The sequence below is a fragment of the Hypanus sabinus genome, chromosome 16, assembly GCF_030144855.1.
Source record: "Hypanus sabinus isolate sHypSab1 chromosome 16, sHypSab1.hap1, whole genome shotgun sequence".
Lineage (NCBI taxonomy): Eukaryota > Metazoa > Chordata > Chondrichthyes > Myliobatiformes > Dasyatidae > Hypanus > Hypanus sabinus.
Window position 1 is genome coordinate 16,326,760 of NC_082721.1, and position 17,593 is coordinate 16,344,352.

The following is a 17,593-nucleotide window of genomic DNA, read 5'->3' on the forward strand; positions in this document are numbered from 1 at the left end:
GACTCTGATTCTGAAGGGTATTAATATTTCCAGTTTGCAATCTCCTGCATCTCCCTTCCTACAACAACGTTTGCCAACGTTTCCATGTTATGTGACTCAGTCATAATTTTCCTGTTCTATAAGAACTATTTCAAAGCCTTTTCATAAAAGGCTACTGATCCTCTTATGTTTATCATATACATAAAATTAAGCATGTGTGAGACACCACACAATTCTTGTGGTTTGCAGAAAAGTTATGGATTTCCAGCAGTGTCATCTATCACCACTCTGTGAGTCACCATACAGCAGAAACCTTAATGGGCTCGCTCCATAATGCTGTGGCTGCAGGTGCAGGTACTTGGCTGGAGACCATGGTTATTGAGTCACTGCCTGAAACTTCAAGTGCTTCCAAAAATTCTGGGACGTGATGGAATATTTGTCACTTCCAGTAAACGAAAAGCTTACTTCCTGTGAAACATCCCTGGCATAACTTGAAATGTACATACATCCAATTAGTCACTGATGGAGCTGCTGCTAAGTGGAAAATTCTTTGACAAGCTATGCAGCACAACTGGCTGAGACCCACTGCCAGAACTCCCGGATGAGTGAAGCATAAACAACACTCAAATAAATCTCAGGTTTGTATACATAAATCTACTTTGATAATAATTTTACTTTGACCTTTGAGGAGGTTTGAATCTATTTTGGCAGGGAAGGCTACATGCATCAGCCTAGTTCTTCAGTTCCTCCACAACCAGAATACAGTTGTTGTGGTGGTCAATACCTGGAAAAAGACAATGCAGCAGCTCACCAAGGCTTCCTCGGTTGCATCTCCTAAGGCCCCAATCTACCACCTTTGATGAACAAGCACTGCATATCATGGGAGCAACACCATCCACACATTCACATCCAAGTCCTCCATTATCCTGATTTGGAAACATATCATTCCACCAGTACTGGATACCCTGGAACCTGAATTCAATATGAGAAGGGATACAACTTCACTAAAAGGACACAATGGTTCAAGGTCTCCAATAAATACTGATGCAGGCATTGCTATAAAAAATAATGCCATCTTCACAACGAGCAGCACTTCAGGACATATCTAAAGATAAATCCATTAAACTTCTATTGTCAAATACAATGCATGTCACAAGTCTTCATCACATAAAATTAGTCAACCATCAACTAGGAGCTTGACATTGACAGCAACCAATCATAAAAATCTGAGTGACTTCAAAATAGATGCAAGTACCTGAACTTGACAACATCAATAGTAGCGTTAGAGGAACAGGTTCTATTAAAGCCAACCTTCAAATCCTAAACCATCTAGTATGTTTGCTGTGTTAGCAACAAAAGCTTTGTGACAAAATAAGAGAAAAAGAAAGTTCAATATCCTTGCTTTTTCTTAGCTGCAGTCCAAAATCAATCCACTTTTGTATGGCAGAACCTGGCGACAATCTTAAAATGATGACGTCTGTCAGCATAGGACAAGACAACAATTGAATGGAGTACTCAAGGGCAAAATACAGGAGCCTGCAGCTTTGAATCACATATCAACAGAAGAGCATAATTATTAGAGCAGGAGACAATACCCTGTGGAATTAGGGCACATCTAAGTCAAGGAATGATTCCAGGGAAATCTTATTTGGGTGACAGAATTGAAAATCCATGCATATGGTTGAAATTATTATCAAATCATTCAAAGTGAAAATTACAGCCAATTTGCTCAGTAAATTACACACCAGCAACAGAGTACACAATTAATTTGCATGTGGTCAGAAAATCAATTGCCTTGAGACCAATGTAGCCGTGTTAAGCAGGGATTTAAGGTACTGAGTACCGCCGTCAGCAACAGGAAACAGACTAACTCGACACCTTTCAAAGCATTGTTGGGTACTTCATTCAGACTTGTTGAAGAAACCTCTGCCCAGTTACCATCAACATACTACCTGCAGCACCAGGGGTCCCAACATACTTAACCGCTGCTATACTGTAACTAGGAATGCCTACCTTTCATTTCCATTTTGGGAAATCTGATCATTTGGCAGTCTCCCTCCTACATGCATACAGGCAAGAGGCTGCAGATCAAGGCTCCAGAGATAAGGACAATAAAGGGGAGGTTGCGGGAGGCGGAAGAGCAGCTACGAGATTGCTTCAAGCCCGTGGACTAGACCACGATCAAGGACTCAGAGGATCTGAACAAATACACCACAGCTGTCAGGGAGTTTATAAAACAGTCGTAGACGAACGTGTCCCTACAAAATCATTCAGGGTCTTCCCCAACCAGAAGCACTGAATGAACCATGAGACCTGCAATATGCTGTGCCAGATATGTGGCATTCCGGTCTGGTGATGAAGGTACAGGAGGTCTGGGTACAACTCTCTATGTGCAAAATGGCAATTCCGGACCAAACTTGAATCACCTATGGATGCTCGACGGCTGTGGCAGGGTTTGAATGCTGTCACTTCCTACAAAGCGAAACCAAGTGTCATAGGTGACAACAAGTCTTTGCTCCCAGATGAGCTCAATGCCTTCGATGCTCATTTTGGTCATCAAAACATGGAGGAACTTTCACAAACTCCCACAGCCCCTGATAATCCCATGACTTCCGTTTCTGAGGCCAATGTGAGAGTATTCTTCAGGAGGGTGAACTCACAGAAAACATCCTGACCAGATGCGAGTACCTGGCCAAGTACTAAAGACACGTGCCAATCAAATGGCTGGAGCGTTCACCAATATCTTTAACCTCTCCCTTCAGCAGTCTGAGGTACCTAACTTCAAGCAGGCTTCAATTATATCAGTGCCCACGAAAATATGTTAACCTGCCTCAATGACTATCGTCCAGTAACACTTACATCCACTGTGAAGAAGGGCTTTGACAGGCTAGTGATGAAACATATCAGCACTTGCCTGAGAAGTGACTTGGATTTGTTCCGATTTGCCTACTGCCAGAAGTCAACAGCAGATGCCAGTTCATTGGCTCATCATTCAACCCTAGAAAAACTGGACAGTGAAGATGCATACATCATGATGCTCTTCATTGAAAACAGCTTGGCATTCAATACTATCATCCCTTCAAAACTAATCAATAAGCTTCAAGACCTTGACCTCAATAGCTCTTTGTGCAACAGGATGCTCAATTTCCTCACTTGCAGATCCCACTCAGTTCAGACTGGCAACACTGTCTTCCACAATATCCATTAGTACAGGTGTACCACAACTCTGTGTGCTTAGCCCCCTACTCCACTCATTTTAAACTCAACTGTGAGGCTTGGCACAGCTCCAAACCCATACTTAAGTTCGCGGATGACACATCTGCTGTTGGCCGAATCATAATTCGCGGAATGGAGGGACACTGAAAATCTAGCTGAGTGGTGCCATAACAACAACCTTTCACTCAATGTCAGCAAAGGCCAAGCAGCTGATTATTGACTTCAGGAGGAGGAAACCAGAGGTTCATGAACCTGTTCTCATGGGGGATTAGAGGTGGAGAAGGTCAGCAACTTTAAATTCCTTGTTGTTATTTCAGAGGGTCTAGAATGTAAGTGCCATTATAAAGAAAGAACAGCAGTGCCTCTACTTTCTTAAAAGTTTACAAAGATTTGGCCTGTCCTCTAAAACTTTGACAAACTTCTATAGATATGCGCCGGAGAGTATATTGACTGGTTGCATCATGGCCTGATATAGAAACACTAATAACCTTGAATAGAAGTGCCTACAAAAAGTAGTGAATACAACCCAGTCCACAGGTAAAGCCCTCCCCACCTCTGAGCACATCTACACGGAGTGCTTTTGCAGGGAAGCAGCATCTATCATCAGAGGCCCCCACTATCCAAGCCATCCTTTTTTCTTTCTGTGTCCATCACAAAGAAGATATATGAGCCTCAGGAATAACACTACCAATTTCAGGAACAATTATTATCTCTCAACCATCAGGCTCTTGAGCCAGAGGGTATAACTTTACTCAACTTCACTCACTCCTTCACTAAAATGTTCCCAGAACCTATGGACTCTTTTTCATGGACTCCATCATTTCATGTTCTCCATATTTATTGCTTATTTATTATTATGTCTCTATTTTTTCTTTGTTTTGCACAGTTTGTTGACTTTTTCACATTGGCTCAGAGTGGTCTTTCATCGATTCTATTGTGTTTCTTGTATTTACTGTGAATACCCACAAGAAAATATATATGTTCTTTGAACTTCAAAGTTCCAAGCTTGTATTGGAACTGGCCAGTTCCACTTTCATCATTTTGACTTGATTTTTCATATACAGTTTGTATACCCTAGCCAGTATAGTATAGTTCCACAGATTTGTTATTAACACAATGCATAAACCCATTTAATAGGAACAACGCCACACTATCAACAATATCAACCCATCCCTCCCCTAACTTCTCTGCTATCAAAAACCGTTTTCTCTTTTTCTCCCCCAATTTCCGATCGTAGACCAGAAAAATGAACTGCTTCACTCTCCGCAGGTGCTGCCTGACTTGCGGAGTGTTTCTAACATTTTGTTTTGCTTTGGTTCTCCTTGTCCCTTCTCTAGACTGCTGAAGACCTTGCAAGGGAAAGCAATTGCTGTGATTGATCACGAACTTCATTACCATTGTATTGTGGGACGAGCAGAAAGTAAGAAGGTGGACTATGTTACACCTCTGTTTTGCTTTTTAGTTAGGCTTTGCAAACACAGGTAATCAAAGGGCAAATTTACCAGTTATTCATCACAGAGTGTTCCTCTTTGGGAAGGTTTATGTTGGATTCTAAAATGATTAATGGGATTAACAAAAGAAAATACCCTGATAAATGCTATTTTACAAAGTTTAAAAATGACAAACATCCCAAAGGAATTTTAATTACACTACCCAATTGTTAAACTCTAGGAATATATTTTTGAACAATCTTTTCCCCAAAAGATAATGAAATTTTGCTGTGTAATGCAGCTAATTGTTCAGTTTTACAAACACAGAAATACAATACTTTAAGTGTTAAATTACTATCCTAGTAATCCTAAAACCCAGAATAATGATCCAGAATATGTAGTTAAAATCCAACCATGACAGCTGAGGAATTTAAAGTTAATTAAAGAATAACCCACCCTAATAACCAGAGAATTGTTATGAAATGCCATCTAATTCACTAATGGCCTTTAGCAGAAACAAAATCTTCCATGTTTACCCATTCTGTATGTGACTCCATATCCAATACAATGGCCTAGCAAGCATTGAACAGGTATCACACAAGGTGTTCAAGAAGTTCTCTCTCAAATGAAAAGGGCAATAAATCCTGGGCTTGTTACCAGCATCAACTTACCATTAATTAAAAAAAACATACTGGCTATATCAGCATTTCTGATCGTGTCATATTATTACCACTGTTAAAACTCTGGGTGCTTCTCGTGAATGTGTTGATGCATTAGTCAGGAATACTTCACAATTTGAGCTTGCAACAGTTGTGGCAACACGTCCCCATATCTTCAGCTGACCCTGTAAGCCCCACAGTGTAGCTTTGTGGGCGGCATGATCACAGTATGGACCTTGGGATGGTGATGCCTGCAGATTTTCTTTGGTGAGTACAAGTGCTGGGTATATTTAAGATGTAGTTGTTGCTAGTTGGTTCATGCACCGTTGCAATGTTCAGTTGTTCGTGGTGGGTAGAAGGAGTGGGTACTTAAACTGCAGTGGGGTGGAGTTCACTCTGTGATCCTCCCTGTCCCAGATGATGTTCCTATAGTACTGGTCTCTCTTGGGTGAAATCCAAAGGCCCATAGGTGTGTGTAACTGCCTGAGCTGAATTCACAAATCTTAACATTAGTGCAAAATACAATGTAGAAATTGACTTACTCTACTGGCATCACGATCTCGGTCTGGATGGGGTCCAGGTGAAGAACAGCAGAAGATTGAGGGCAGAGGGAAAAAAAATCAGGAAATAACAGGTTAGTTAGAGAAAAATTCAAAAATCAAGCACAGTGTTGCATTCAAAATCACTCCGGCCCACGTGGCTCCCCATTGTATCTGATTTATTGGGGAAACTGCCCAATATTTTCAGCAAAACTGCAGTGCCCTCAGTATGGAAACCATGAAAGACCTTCTTTTACCTTCTCTAAATCTCAACCCTGACTAGTGACTCATTTCATGCACTCAATGGCCCTCATACAGAATACCAGAATAATTATTGGACAATCCCTCTGCCCAGAGACACCAGGAATTAACATGTTACATCCACAGAGTTCTGTTCAACAGAATTCTTCTTCAGAGATCTAACACTCTGTGAACCTTCTGCTTGCTGGGTCTTCATGGGTATGAGGCGGAGGCCGTATCCACCAAACACAAACCTGGGAACACCTGGGGTAAAGTGTGAAACACCTGCATGGAAAAACAGCCTGCACTGCCGAGTGAGGCCAAGCAAAAATACTCCTTACACTATGTGTGCATGAACCACACATTTATACAGGATGTTATATCACACCACTGAAACACACTTAGATACACGGACATTATATAGAATACACGATACAGAACAAGGCTATTGAACACAATCTGTCCATGCCAGTGTATAAACTTGACTCATGCCTCCCAATCTTTTATCACCTAAATCTATCCAAAATCTTCTTGCAGGCTGCCCCAGCACATTATTGGGTTGTGCTGGCTGTTAACGCAAAAGATGTATTTCACTCTATGTTTCGATAAATAAGTCAATCTGAATCTGAAGGATTACCTTCTATTGTTTTATCTCCCCAATCTTCCTTTAAAGCCACTTATCACTTTTGTTTTGAGCACTTTATGAGAGACCAGGACACATACTCTCTCTCTACTCTTCAACTAAAGAAGTTTCTTCTGAATACGCAAATGGAGTTTTTGACCACTGCCTTAGATTATTGTCCTCTCATTTGGCTTTTGCCCACAGGCATGTATTCTGTCATCATTTTGAAGATCTCTATTTGTGCAGTCCTCAGTCTCATTTACTCAAATAGATACAGTTAATACAGGTAGGGCTCCCTAATAGTGATAGATCATGCTCTGCATTGTGGAGAATTGGTCGACAGTTTGGTCACAAAAAACTTTGCAGTCAAGTTCAGTTAGACCAAGGAACTGATAGTGAAATTCAGGGAGAGAAATCTGGAGGACGGACTTAGCAGTGGGAAGGGTGAGCAGCTTCAATACCCTGGATGACAACATCTCTGAAGATCTTTGCTCAGCCCAACATATTGACGCAATTACAAAGAAGGCACAACAATGGCCGTACTTCATTGGCAGTTTGAGGAGATTTAGTATGTCACCCAAGACTAGCAGGTTTCCACAGACGTACGTGTGGAGAGCATTCCGATTAGCTGTATCAAGGTCTCATATGGAGGCTCTAATGCATAGGATTAGATAAAAAAACTGTAGAGGGTTGTAACCTGAGCCAACTCCATCATGGGCAATACCCTCCACACTATCAAGGACATCAAGAAGCTGGCTTTTTTCATTACGGACCCTCACAATCCAAGACAAGCCCTCTTTTTGTTCCTACCATTAGGGAGGAGGCGCAGGAGCCTGAAGACACACTTTCAACATTTTAGGAACAGCTTCTTCCACTTAGCCATCGGATTTCTGAATAGACCATGAATCCAGGAACTCAATCTCACTTGTTGAAGTACTTATCCTTTTTTATATTTCTTATTTGTAACTTACAGTAATTTATGTATTGCACTGTACTCCTGTTACAAAACAAATTTCACAACATATGTCAATCATAATAAACCTGATTCTGATCCTGTCTACTTGCAACAAACCTCATTTTCTCAATCGTTGCCCCTGCAAGCTCACAGCACGAGTGCAGAGCAAGGAGAGGAGAAGTAGAAAACAAAACAACAAAGAAATGTGTTTGAGTCTCCACCAGGTCACTGCAGCTGTATAGCGGGGAAGGAGATGGAGCTTTCCAAAGGTCTAGTACTTTCCGTGCCTGTAGTAACCAGTATTGATAATTCACCAATGGTTCTGCTCAGCTGTAGGGGCGAGCTACACAAACTAGGGACTCTGTTGTTTGTTAGTGACACTGCTCCTTGTGCTGAGATGTACATGTTGCCCAGTGAGTGGCAATGATCTCCTTATGATATTTTTTCTCCTTGGACAAGTGATATTTCCATAAGACCATAAGATATTGAAGCCATTTGGCCCATCGAGACTGCTCTGCTATTCAATCATGAGCTGATCCAATTCTTCCAGTCATCCCCACTCCCCTCCCTTCTCCCCATACCCTTTGATGTCCTGGCTAATCAAGAACCTATCTATCTCTGCCTTAAATGCACCCAATGACTTGGCCTCCACAGCCACTCGTGGCAGCAAATTCCACAGATTTACCACCCTCTGACTGAAGTAATTTCTCCGCATTTCTGTTCTAAATCCTGAAGTTGCGCCCTCTTGTCCTAGAATCCCCTGCCATGGGAAATAACTTTGCCATATCAAATCTGTTCAGGCCTTTTAAGATTTGGGATGTTTCTATGAGATCCACCCTCATTCGACAGGCCAAGAGCTGCCAGACGTTCCTCATACGGTAACCCTTTCACTCCTGGAATCATTCTTGTGAATCTACTCTGAACCCTCTCCAATGTCAGTATATCCATTCTAAAATAAGGAGCCCAAAACTGCACACAATACTTTAAGTATTATAGAGACTGAACATCACATCCCTGCTCTTATATTCCATACCTCTAGATATGAATGCCACATTGCATTCACCTTCAAGATGGACTCAACCTGGAGGTTAACTTTTAAGGGTATCCTGCACAAGGACTCCCAAGTCCCTTTGCATCTCTGCACTTTGAATTCTCTCCACATCTAAATAACAGTCTTCCTATTTATTTCTTCCACCAAAGTGCATGACCATACACTTTCCAACATTGTATTTCATTTACCACTTTGCCCATTCCCCTAAACTATCTAAATCTCTCTGCAGGCTCTCTGCTTCTTCAACACTACCTGCTCCTCCACCTATCTTTGTATCATTGGCAAATTTAGCACAAATCCATTAATCCCATTGTCCAAATCATTGCCATAAATTGTAAAAAGTAGCGGTCCCAACACCAACCCCTATGGAACTCCACTGGTAACCAGCAGTCAGCCAGAATAGGATCCCTTTATTCCCATTCTCTGTTTTCTGCCAATCAGCCAATGCTCCACCCATGCTAGTAACTCCCCTGTAATTCCATGGGCTCTTATCTTGCTAAGCAGCCTCATGTGCGGCACCTTGTCAAAGGCCTTCGGAACATTCAAGTACACCACATCTACTACATCTCCCTTGTCTACCCTGCTTGTAATTTCCTCAAAAAATTGCAGTAGGTTAATCAAGGAGGATTTTCCTTTCAGGAAACCATGCTGGCTTTGGCCTATCTTGTCATGTGCCTCCAGGTAATCTCATTCTTAACAATTGATTCCAACAACTTCCCAACCACTGATGTCAGGTTAACAGGTCAGTAGTTTCCTTTCTGTTGCCTCCGACCCTTCTCAAATAACGAAGTAACATTTGCAATTTTCCAGTTATCTGTACAATGCCATAATCTATCAATTCCTGAAAGATCATTGTTAATGCCTTTACAATCTCTCCAGCTACTTCCTTCAGAACTTTAAATCCATATAAGCAGGTTGTAAAGGTGTTACTGTGCTAGCCCTAGGGCATATTTCCACCCTATATTGAGCCCTTTATCAAAACACAAGGAGGATGAATGTTATTGAAATTTAATGCAGAAATAGTCAGGTCACACTGAACACTACTGTCACGATGTAAATGTCTCCCAGTGCTCTGATAGTTCTGATTGAGTAATTCCAAGACCATCATAGTTCAAAATTGAAACTAAATTTATTATCAATGTGCAAACATGTTATCATATACTACCCTGAAATTATTTTTTTTTGCTGGCATTTACAGGGAAAAAACAAATACAATAGAATTTTATTGAAAGCCATACATAAACAAAGACCAACAAACACCCAGTGTGCAAAAGAAGACCAACTGTGCAAATACAAATGACACCGAGAACGTGGGTTGTAAAGAGTCCTTGAAAGTGAGTCTCTTGGTTGTAGAATCAGTTCAGAGTAGTGGTGACTGAAGTTGTGCACACCGGGTCAGGAGCCTGGTGTTTGTAGGGCAATAATTGTTCATGAACCTGATGGTGTGAGACCTAATGCTTCTGCACCTTCAGGCTGATGGTGATTGTAAGAAGAGGGCTTGTCATGGATGGTGGGGTCTTTGAAGGTGTGTGCTGCTTTCTTGTAAGTATGCTCAAAGATGGGGAGGGCTTTGCCTGTGATATACTGGGCTGTATCCACCACTTTAGGTAGCCTTTTCTGTTCCAATTTGATCCCTTTGATCCCTGGGTAGTGAAGTCCCTTACCATATATTTTATATATATTCTGGTAGAACAGGTAAAGAAGAGAAATGAGACAATGCCTTAACTTTGACGTCCATTAGAAAGGAGCCATGAACTCTGCCAATGCTTGGTACAAATATCTCATTATTTGAATTGTCAACTACAGTCTAGAAAGCATGATAAAAAAAAATTACTTTCCAATGTTAAATGTTCCCAAATGAAAATAACTATTGACCAAGATTCTAAGCACACCAAAACTATTCATAACAATTCTACTTTTTGGACATTTTCTCTACCATTACAATCATTCCAAGCTCGATATGGGAAATGCCACATAGGCAATTAAAAGTAACCTAGGTTGGTTCTGGGAGAGTTGCAAAAATGACAAGAATGGGGTGGTGTATATGTTTTTATTTGTTTTGATTCTCAGGCACCACTATGTAAACTGTGTCCTGTGTAGTTTGACTTCCTATTATTTTCTGTGCATGCTTCCTTTCACTTCGATCAGCACTGTATAAACTCCAAAGCCTTTCATGATGAAATGTTTTTCACTCATCTATAACTCCTGCTTAGGCAGCTAAGTTCCCACTGTGATGCAAGAGAAATATTGTCATCCATTAGGTGATCTCCCTTTCAGCCTTGGTTCAACTTTTCTATACTTCCCTTCCTAATTTACAAGTAACACTAAATTCATCAAGTTTTCCTCATTTGATCACAAGATTAAAAACCATAAGAAACTGCAGAGAATTGTGGACACAGCTCAACACATCACCTGAACCAGCTTCTCCTCTGTGGGCTCTGTCTTCTCAGTAAAGCAACCAACTTAATCAAAGACTTTCAACCACACCAGACATTCTCTAGTCTCCCCTCTCCTGTCAGGCAGTAGATACAGAAACCTAAAATCACACACCTCCAGGAACAGGGATAGCTTCTATCCCACTTATCAGATTCTTGAATGGACCTCTTGTGCAATAAAATAAGCTCTTCGCCTCAAAATCTACCTTGTTATTCAAGACCTTCCACTTTATTGTTTATCTGCACTGCATTTTTGGATAGCTTTTACACTTTATTTTTCATTATTATTATCATACCTTGACATACTATGTAGTAATTTGATCTGTAAGACAAGATTCTCACTTATCTTGATACATGTGACAATAATAAACCAATGCCATTTCATCATGTGGAATTCTAAACAGATCTTCCAGTATCTTCTCCCTTCTCGTTTCATTGTCTCTGCATCTAACCTGATTCAATGGGGTGGAACTTTGCCCTCTGTTACACATAAACCATGCCAGGAATAGCATGCCTGCTTACCAGTAGCATACACTACTTGGATGTTTAGGGACTGAAAGGCCTCTCATATGTAGACATGCATTTCAGCACTAATTATTCTGTAGGCTAGCCTGATAGAGGACGAACAAGATGTGTCATTTACTGGAACGTAAGGCACAAGTCATTCCATTTAAATATGGAAATATTTCCAGTGAAGCTTTCATGCTGAACGACTCTTGGAAAACCAACTCTAAACACCTTATCAAAAAAATGGACCAGTGCTTCACAGATAAGCTCAGTCTCAGCACCTGCAACCAAAATACCACCTCAAAAAACAAGGATCCTCCGTATCTTGGCCTCTCAGGACCTCAACATTCGAGTATGTGCTGTTAAGAAGGTGTGGAAATGTGCCCCAAAATGGCTTCTATGCTCTAGGTTCACACTAGCCAACCCACCAGAGATTGGTGCATTTCATCCAAGTGCTGTGCATCTCAAAATATTCTGCAGTCAAAAGGAAAAATGGACCAATATTCTCAAAGTAGCATTGCATGAAGGTTTTAGACAGCCGCTATTCTACTTCATTGGAAATCTAATGGTTATTGAGGATGCTACCATTCAAGATAATTGGAAATGTAGTGTGGTTTACCCTACATGCTGAGGGTAGCGGACATGTGGAAGGAAGTGATAAAGGAAAGCTGAAAAACTCTGGAATCAATTTGATGGCTTCAGTGTTTCAGAATTATAAAGGTCATGGATGCGTCATGAGATGAAGGTGATACAAGCTGGGACTCAGAGAAGCGACTTCATTACTCAACCGGCTCAAGGCTATCTGTTCTTCAGCAAAGCTTTCAGTCACGAAATAACCTGCAATTCAGAGTTAAGAAGTAGAAAGTCGAAGTAAATGTATTATCAAAGTACATATATGTCACCATACACTACTCTGAGATTCATTTTATTGTGGGCATTCACAGCAAGTACAAAGAAACACAATAAAATCAGTGAAAAACTACACAACGATGGACAAATAACCAATGTACAAAAGACAACAAATTTTGCAAGAAAAAAAAACAATAGATAAATAAGTAATAAATAATATTGAGAACATCAGTTGTAGAGTCCTTGAAAGTGGGTCCATAGGTTGTGGAATCAGTTCAGTGATGAGGTGAGTGAAGTTATCCACTCTGGTTCAAGAGCCTGATTGTTGAGGAGTGATAACTTTTCTTGAGCCTGGTTCTATGGGACCTAAACCTACTGTACCTCCTTTCTGATGGTAGCAGTGGGAAGAGAGAATGGCCTGCATGGTAGAGGTCTTTAATGAAGGAAGCTGCTTTCCTGTGACAACACTCCTTGTACTTGTGCCATCATGGAAACTAATCTTTCAGTCTAACTGATCCTTGCTAGGTTAAGTGTTACTTATGAGCTTCTCCCACCCTAACATTTACCATTATCCACTCCTCCAATCCTACTAGTCTCGTATCCTTTTAAAGGTCTTAAGTTATTCACCTTAGAAACTCCTTTGGATTACAACAATTTAGTATGTACGCATATATTTTTTCTAACATCTCTCCTGCCAAACCTCTTACTGCAATTTTAATTGATTAGCTAGGTTGTAAAATAGCTTGATTGCTCACACAAGAAGATAGACTTTTCCAGTCTTCTGTGAAGCTGGCCAGATACTCGTGGTCTCTTACCTCTGTGATGTTCCATGTCCAGGTGATTCTTATCGTCTTTCATCGCTAAGTGGGCATGGACGCCGAGGGCACTGGAGAGAGCCAAGAGGCCCGAGCCACCGCTAATGGAAGGAATTCCCGTAGGCTGGAGTCCTGACGGATGTGGAGTGAGTGGAATTGGAGGTGCATGATGGGACAGGTGCTGGAGCTGCTGCTGCTATAAGTAAGGATGCTGATGTCAATAGCAGATCTGACAAGCTTACACCAAGTAAATAAATCACATGACAAAAAACATTCTCTATTGTGCCATAAAGATGGCCAATAGCAAGAGAGGTACACTTTTGCATTTATTAACTCTTTCAAAAGCAAAAATATAGAGATTCAAGATTTACTGATTTATTTACTTATTAAGATACAGCACTGAATAGGCCCTCCCAACCCTCTGAGCCATGCCGCCCAACGATCCCCCGATTTAATCTCACCTAATCTTGGGACAATTTACAATGCTCAGTTAACCTACCAACCGGTAAGTCTTTTTGACTGTGGGAGGAAACTGGAGCTCCTGGAGGGACATCAACCAGTAACAGGGAGAACGCACAAACACCTTACAGACTGTAGAGGGAATTGAACCTGGGTTGCCTGCACAGTAAAGTGTTGTACAAACCGTGCCACCCCAATAGATTGCATACTATCATTTCTAGTACACAGAAATGTAAAGGGGAACAAAATCCGAAGCAGCATATAAAACACAATAAGATAAAGAACACAATTTTAAAAACCACACTAAATCTAAATAGACAAGAGAAAATATGCAGACGTTGGTAACAACACAAAATGCTGGAGGAACTCAGCAGGTCAGGCAGCATCTATGGAAAAGAATGCAGTTGACGTTTCGGGCCAAGTCTGTTCAGCAGGACTTTAAATATAACTAAATAAACTTTAAATGTATTTAAATACAAATAGATAAGATAGCTTATATAGAAAAAATGATTGCATGTACATAAAGTGACACTAGGTACTGGGGGAATGTCTGTACAAAGGATGACTATGACAGGAAATGATGAAGTAGTTCTACTGAGGGGTGTTTCAGGATGAGTTGTCAGTGGGTAGAGATGTTAATTATTCTTACTGCTCGAGGAAAGTAACTGTTTTTGAGTCTGGTGGTCCTGGCATGGATAAGACGTAGCCTCCTCCCTGATAGGAGTGGGATTATGTGAATGTACAGGCTGCATTAACACGACTAAACATTATTACAGGGAGAGCACATGGAGAATGTTGAGCATCACAAGAGGACATTAATCATAGTCACCAACTCCAACACGGATTTCAGAAGAAACATTTCAGTCAAAGGGAGATGTGAATGTGACTCATTTCTATGAAGGGTGCTTGAGTGAATGGTACAGACTTCAAAGGGAGAATCGACATATATGTGATGAAGAAGGGAACAAAGAGCTACAGTGAAAGATACAAATTTTTAAAAATGGAAAGATGTGAGCCCCAAGTTGGACAGATTGGGCAGGCCCAATGGCATATTTGTGTCTTATATCCCCTGGAATGTATAGCAAGCAGCAGTGGGGTTTTGCTATGTAAATTATATTCAAGGAGATATATGGCACAAATAAAATTATCTGATTTGTGATATTGTTCAAGTCAGTTACAATGGACCTTTTCTATCAGGTTCATGCTTGGCACATGCACACCTCCACTTCACTAAATAAACTTGGAGTCATGCAGTTGCTCCTCTTAAGTAGCTGGGGGCCATTCCGGAGAATTGCAGGGACCACTGTATCTTTTCTGTAACTACACTCAGTGGCCACTTTACTACGAACACTTATGCAATTATCGAGTGGGCCAATCACATGGCAGCAACTCAGTGCAGAAACACATGCAGATACTGTCAAAGTGGTTTAGTTGTTGTTCAGACCAAACATGAGAACAGGAAGGAAACGTGATCAAAATGACCTTGACAGCGGAATGACTGTTGGTGCCAGATGGGATCATTTGAATATCTCAGAAACTGATGATCTCCTGTAATTTTCATGCACAGCAGCATCTAGAGTTTACAGAGTTTACAGAGAATAGAAAACAAAAACATTCGGTGAGCGGCAGTTCTATGGGCGAAAATGCCTCGTAAGTGAGACAGGTCAGAGGAGAATGGCCAGGCTGGTTCAAACTGACAGGAAGGTGACAGTGACTCAAATAAACACCCCTTACAACAGTGGTGTGCAGAAGAGCACCCATGACAGCAGAACACATTGAAACCTGACGTGAGTGGACTGCAGCAGAAGACCATGAACATGCACTCAGCGGCCACTTTATTAGGTGCAGGGAGTATCTAAAAAAAAGTGATCACTGACTATAAACTACTCAAATGTTATAAAAGCCTCACAGGCCATTTTACCCTTCATCATCCATGTTTTGGAATCCGTGGGCTGAAGTATAATTTAGTCGGCCACTGGAGTAATTTCGCTGGTCTCTTGGTTTAAGAGCCTGAATTGAATACCAGTATTTCCAGCTATACATCTTCCCACTGCTCTGTAGGTTACAAGTTCAAGCCCCACTCTGGAAATCTATACACAGAACTTTCAGTACCAAGAGAATGATGTATTGTTGAAGGTGTTGGCATTCACTTTTGTACTTAAGTTCTCCAAACCTGGAATTCACAACCTTCTAACTCAGAAGTTTCACCTAATATTATGGCCTTTTGGCTTGCTCCTCACGTCACTTCAACAGTTCCTAAAGAGTTCCTGCTGGAACCAGCACAAGGCATTCCCTCAAGAGAGTCGTACGCCATAAAATAATTGGCTCCTCATCCATATCATTTTGTGATATTTTCCCCATTGCCTTTCTGCTTCACGTGAAAAATGTAGGTGTGGGTCTACATCAAGGAACAGGAAGGTGTGGAGAAACAGACTGTCAGCCAAAGGTCAGTGGGCAGAATGCTCACCTCCAGGTCAGAGGTTCCACTCTTATTCCAAAGACTTGAGCTCTGAAATCTGGGCTGATACCTCAGAGCAGTCACAACTGAGCACTCCATTCTCACAGGTGCCATCTTTTGAAGGGACATGTTAAGGTCTTGTCAAAATGATCTCAAGATCATGGCTTATCCCCTGCCTTAAAACTTTTTCCTTCATTGAAGCAGCTTTAATTGCTGCTCCACAAAAACAAGAAACTCTGCAGATGCTGGAAATCCAAAGCGACACACACAAAATGCTGGAGGGACTTGGCAGGCCAGGCAGCATCTCTGGAAAAGAGTAAACAGTCGACGTTTCAGCCCGAGACCCTTCCTCGGGATTGGAAAGAAAGATGAGAAGTCAGAGTAAGAAGGTGGAGGGAGAGGAGGAAGAAGTACAAGGTGGTAGGCGATAGGTAAACCTGAAAGAGAGAGAGGGCTGAAGTAAAGCTCTTTTGTACAGATGCTGCCTGGTCTGCTGAGCTCGTCCAGCATTTTGTGTGGATTTAATTGCTGCTTTGTGTTATTGTACTATGTGAAAATTCACTGTCAGATGTCCTACATGAAAAAAAAATCAAAGAAACTACACAGATGCTGGAAAGCTGAAGCAAAAGCAGATACCCCTGAGCGGCTGTAAAAAAAAGACATATTTTGCTCTTTTTTTAAATTTAATTTGATGTATAGCATGTTAACTAGCCCTTCGGGCTCAACTACCCGTTGCCAACCAATTATATCCATGTCACCAATTAACCTACCAACTTGTTCATCTTTGGAATGTTGGAGGAGACCCACCCAGTCATGGGGAGAACATACAACCTCCTTAGCTACAACTGAGGGAATTTGACCTGGATTGCCAGTTATGTACCAGTGCTACACTAATTCCTTTGCTACCTTGCCACCACATGCTAGTGCAAACCATGTAAGTTGAAAAGGGCTGTGTCACTGTCTGGTATGGAGCGGCCACTGCACAGGACCAAAAAGAAGCTGCAGAAGGTTGTAAATCTAGTCAGCTCCATCTTGGGCACTAGCCTACAAAGTACCCAGGGACATCTTTAGGAAGCGGTGTCTCAGAAAGGCAGCATCCATTATTAAGGGCCTCCAGCACCCAGGGCATGCCCTTTTCTCACTGTTACCATCAGGTAGGAGATACAGAAGCCTGAAGGCACACACTCAGCGATTCAGGAACAGCTTCTTCCCCTCTGTCATCCGATTCCTAAATGGACATTGAACCCTTGGACACTACCTCACTTTTTAAAATATACAATATTTCTGTTTTTGCACAATTTTTTAAAATAATATTTCAATATATGTAATTGATTTACTTAATTATTATGTTTTATTTAATTTTTTTTCTTTCTCTCTCT

The 17,593-nt window shown here is 41.2% G+C and overlaps 1 protein-coding gene across 7 annotated transcripts in view; it reads right to left on the reverse strand.

Moving 5' to 3' along the window:
* The window catches only part of LOC132406030 (transducin-like enhancer protein 4), a 248,613-nt gene that overhangs the window by 110,488 nt on the left and 120,532 nt on the right, over positions 1 to 17,593 (reverse strand). For 5 of the 7 annotated variants that reach the window (XM_059991184.1, XM_059991185.1, XM_059991182.1 and 2 more), the window contains exons 7-8: positions 13,298 to 13,493; positions 5,827 to 5,849 (exon numbers count right to left, since the gene is read on the reverse strand). In XM_059991184.1, the coding sequence (XP_059847167.1) occupies positions 5,827 to 5,849; positions 13,298 to 13,493 (219 nt within the window). The remainder of the gene's footprint in view (positions 1 to 5,826; positions 5,850 to 13,297; positions 13,494 to 17,593) is intronic. The other 2 variants (XM_059991186.1, XM_059991183.1) reach the window with 1 other exon arrangement.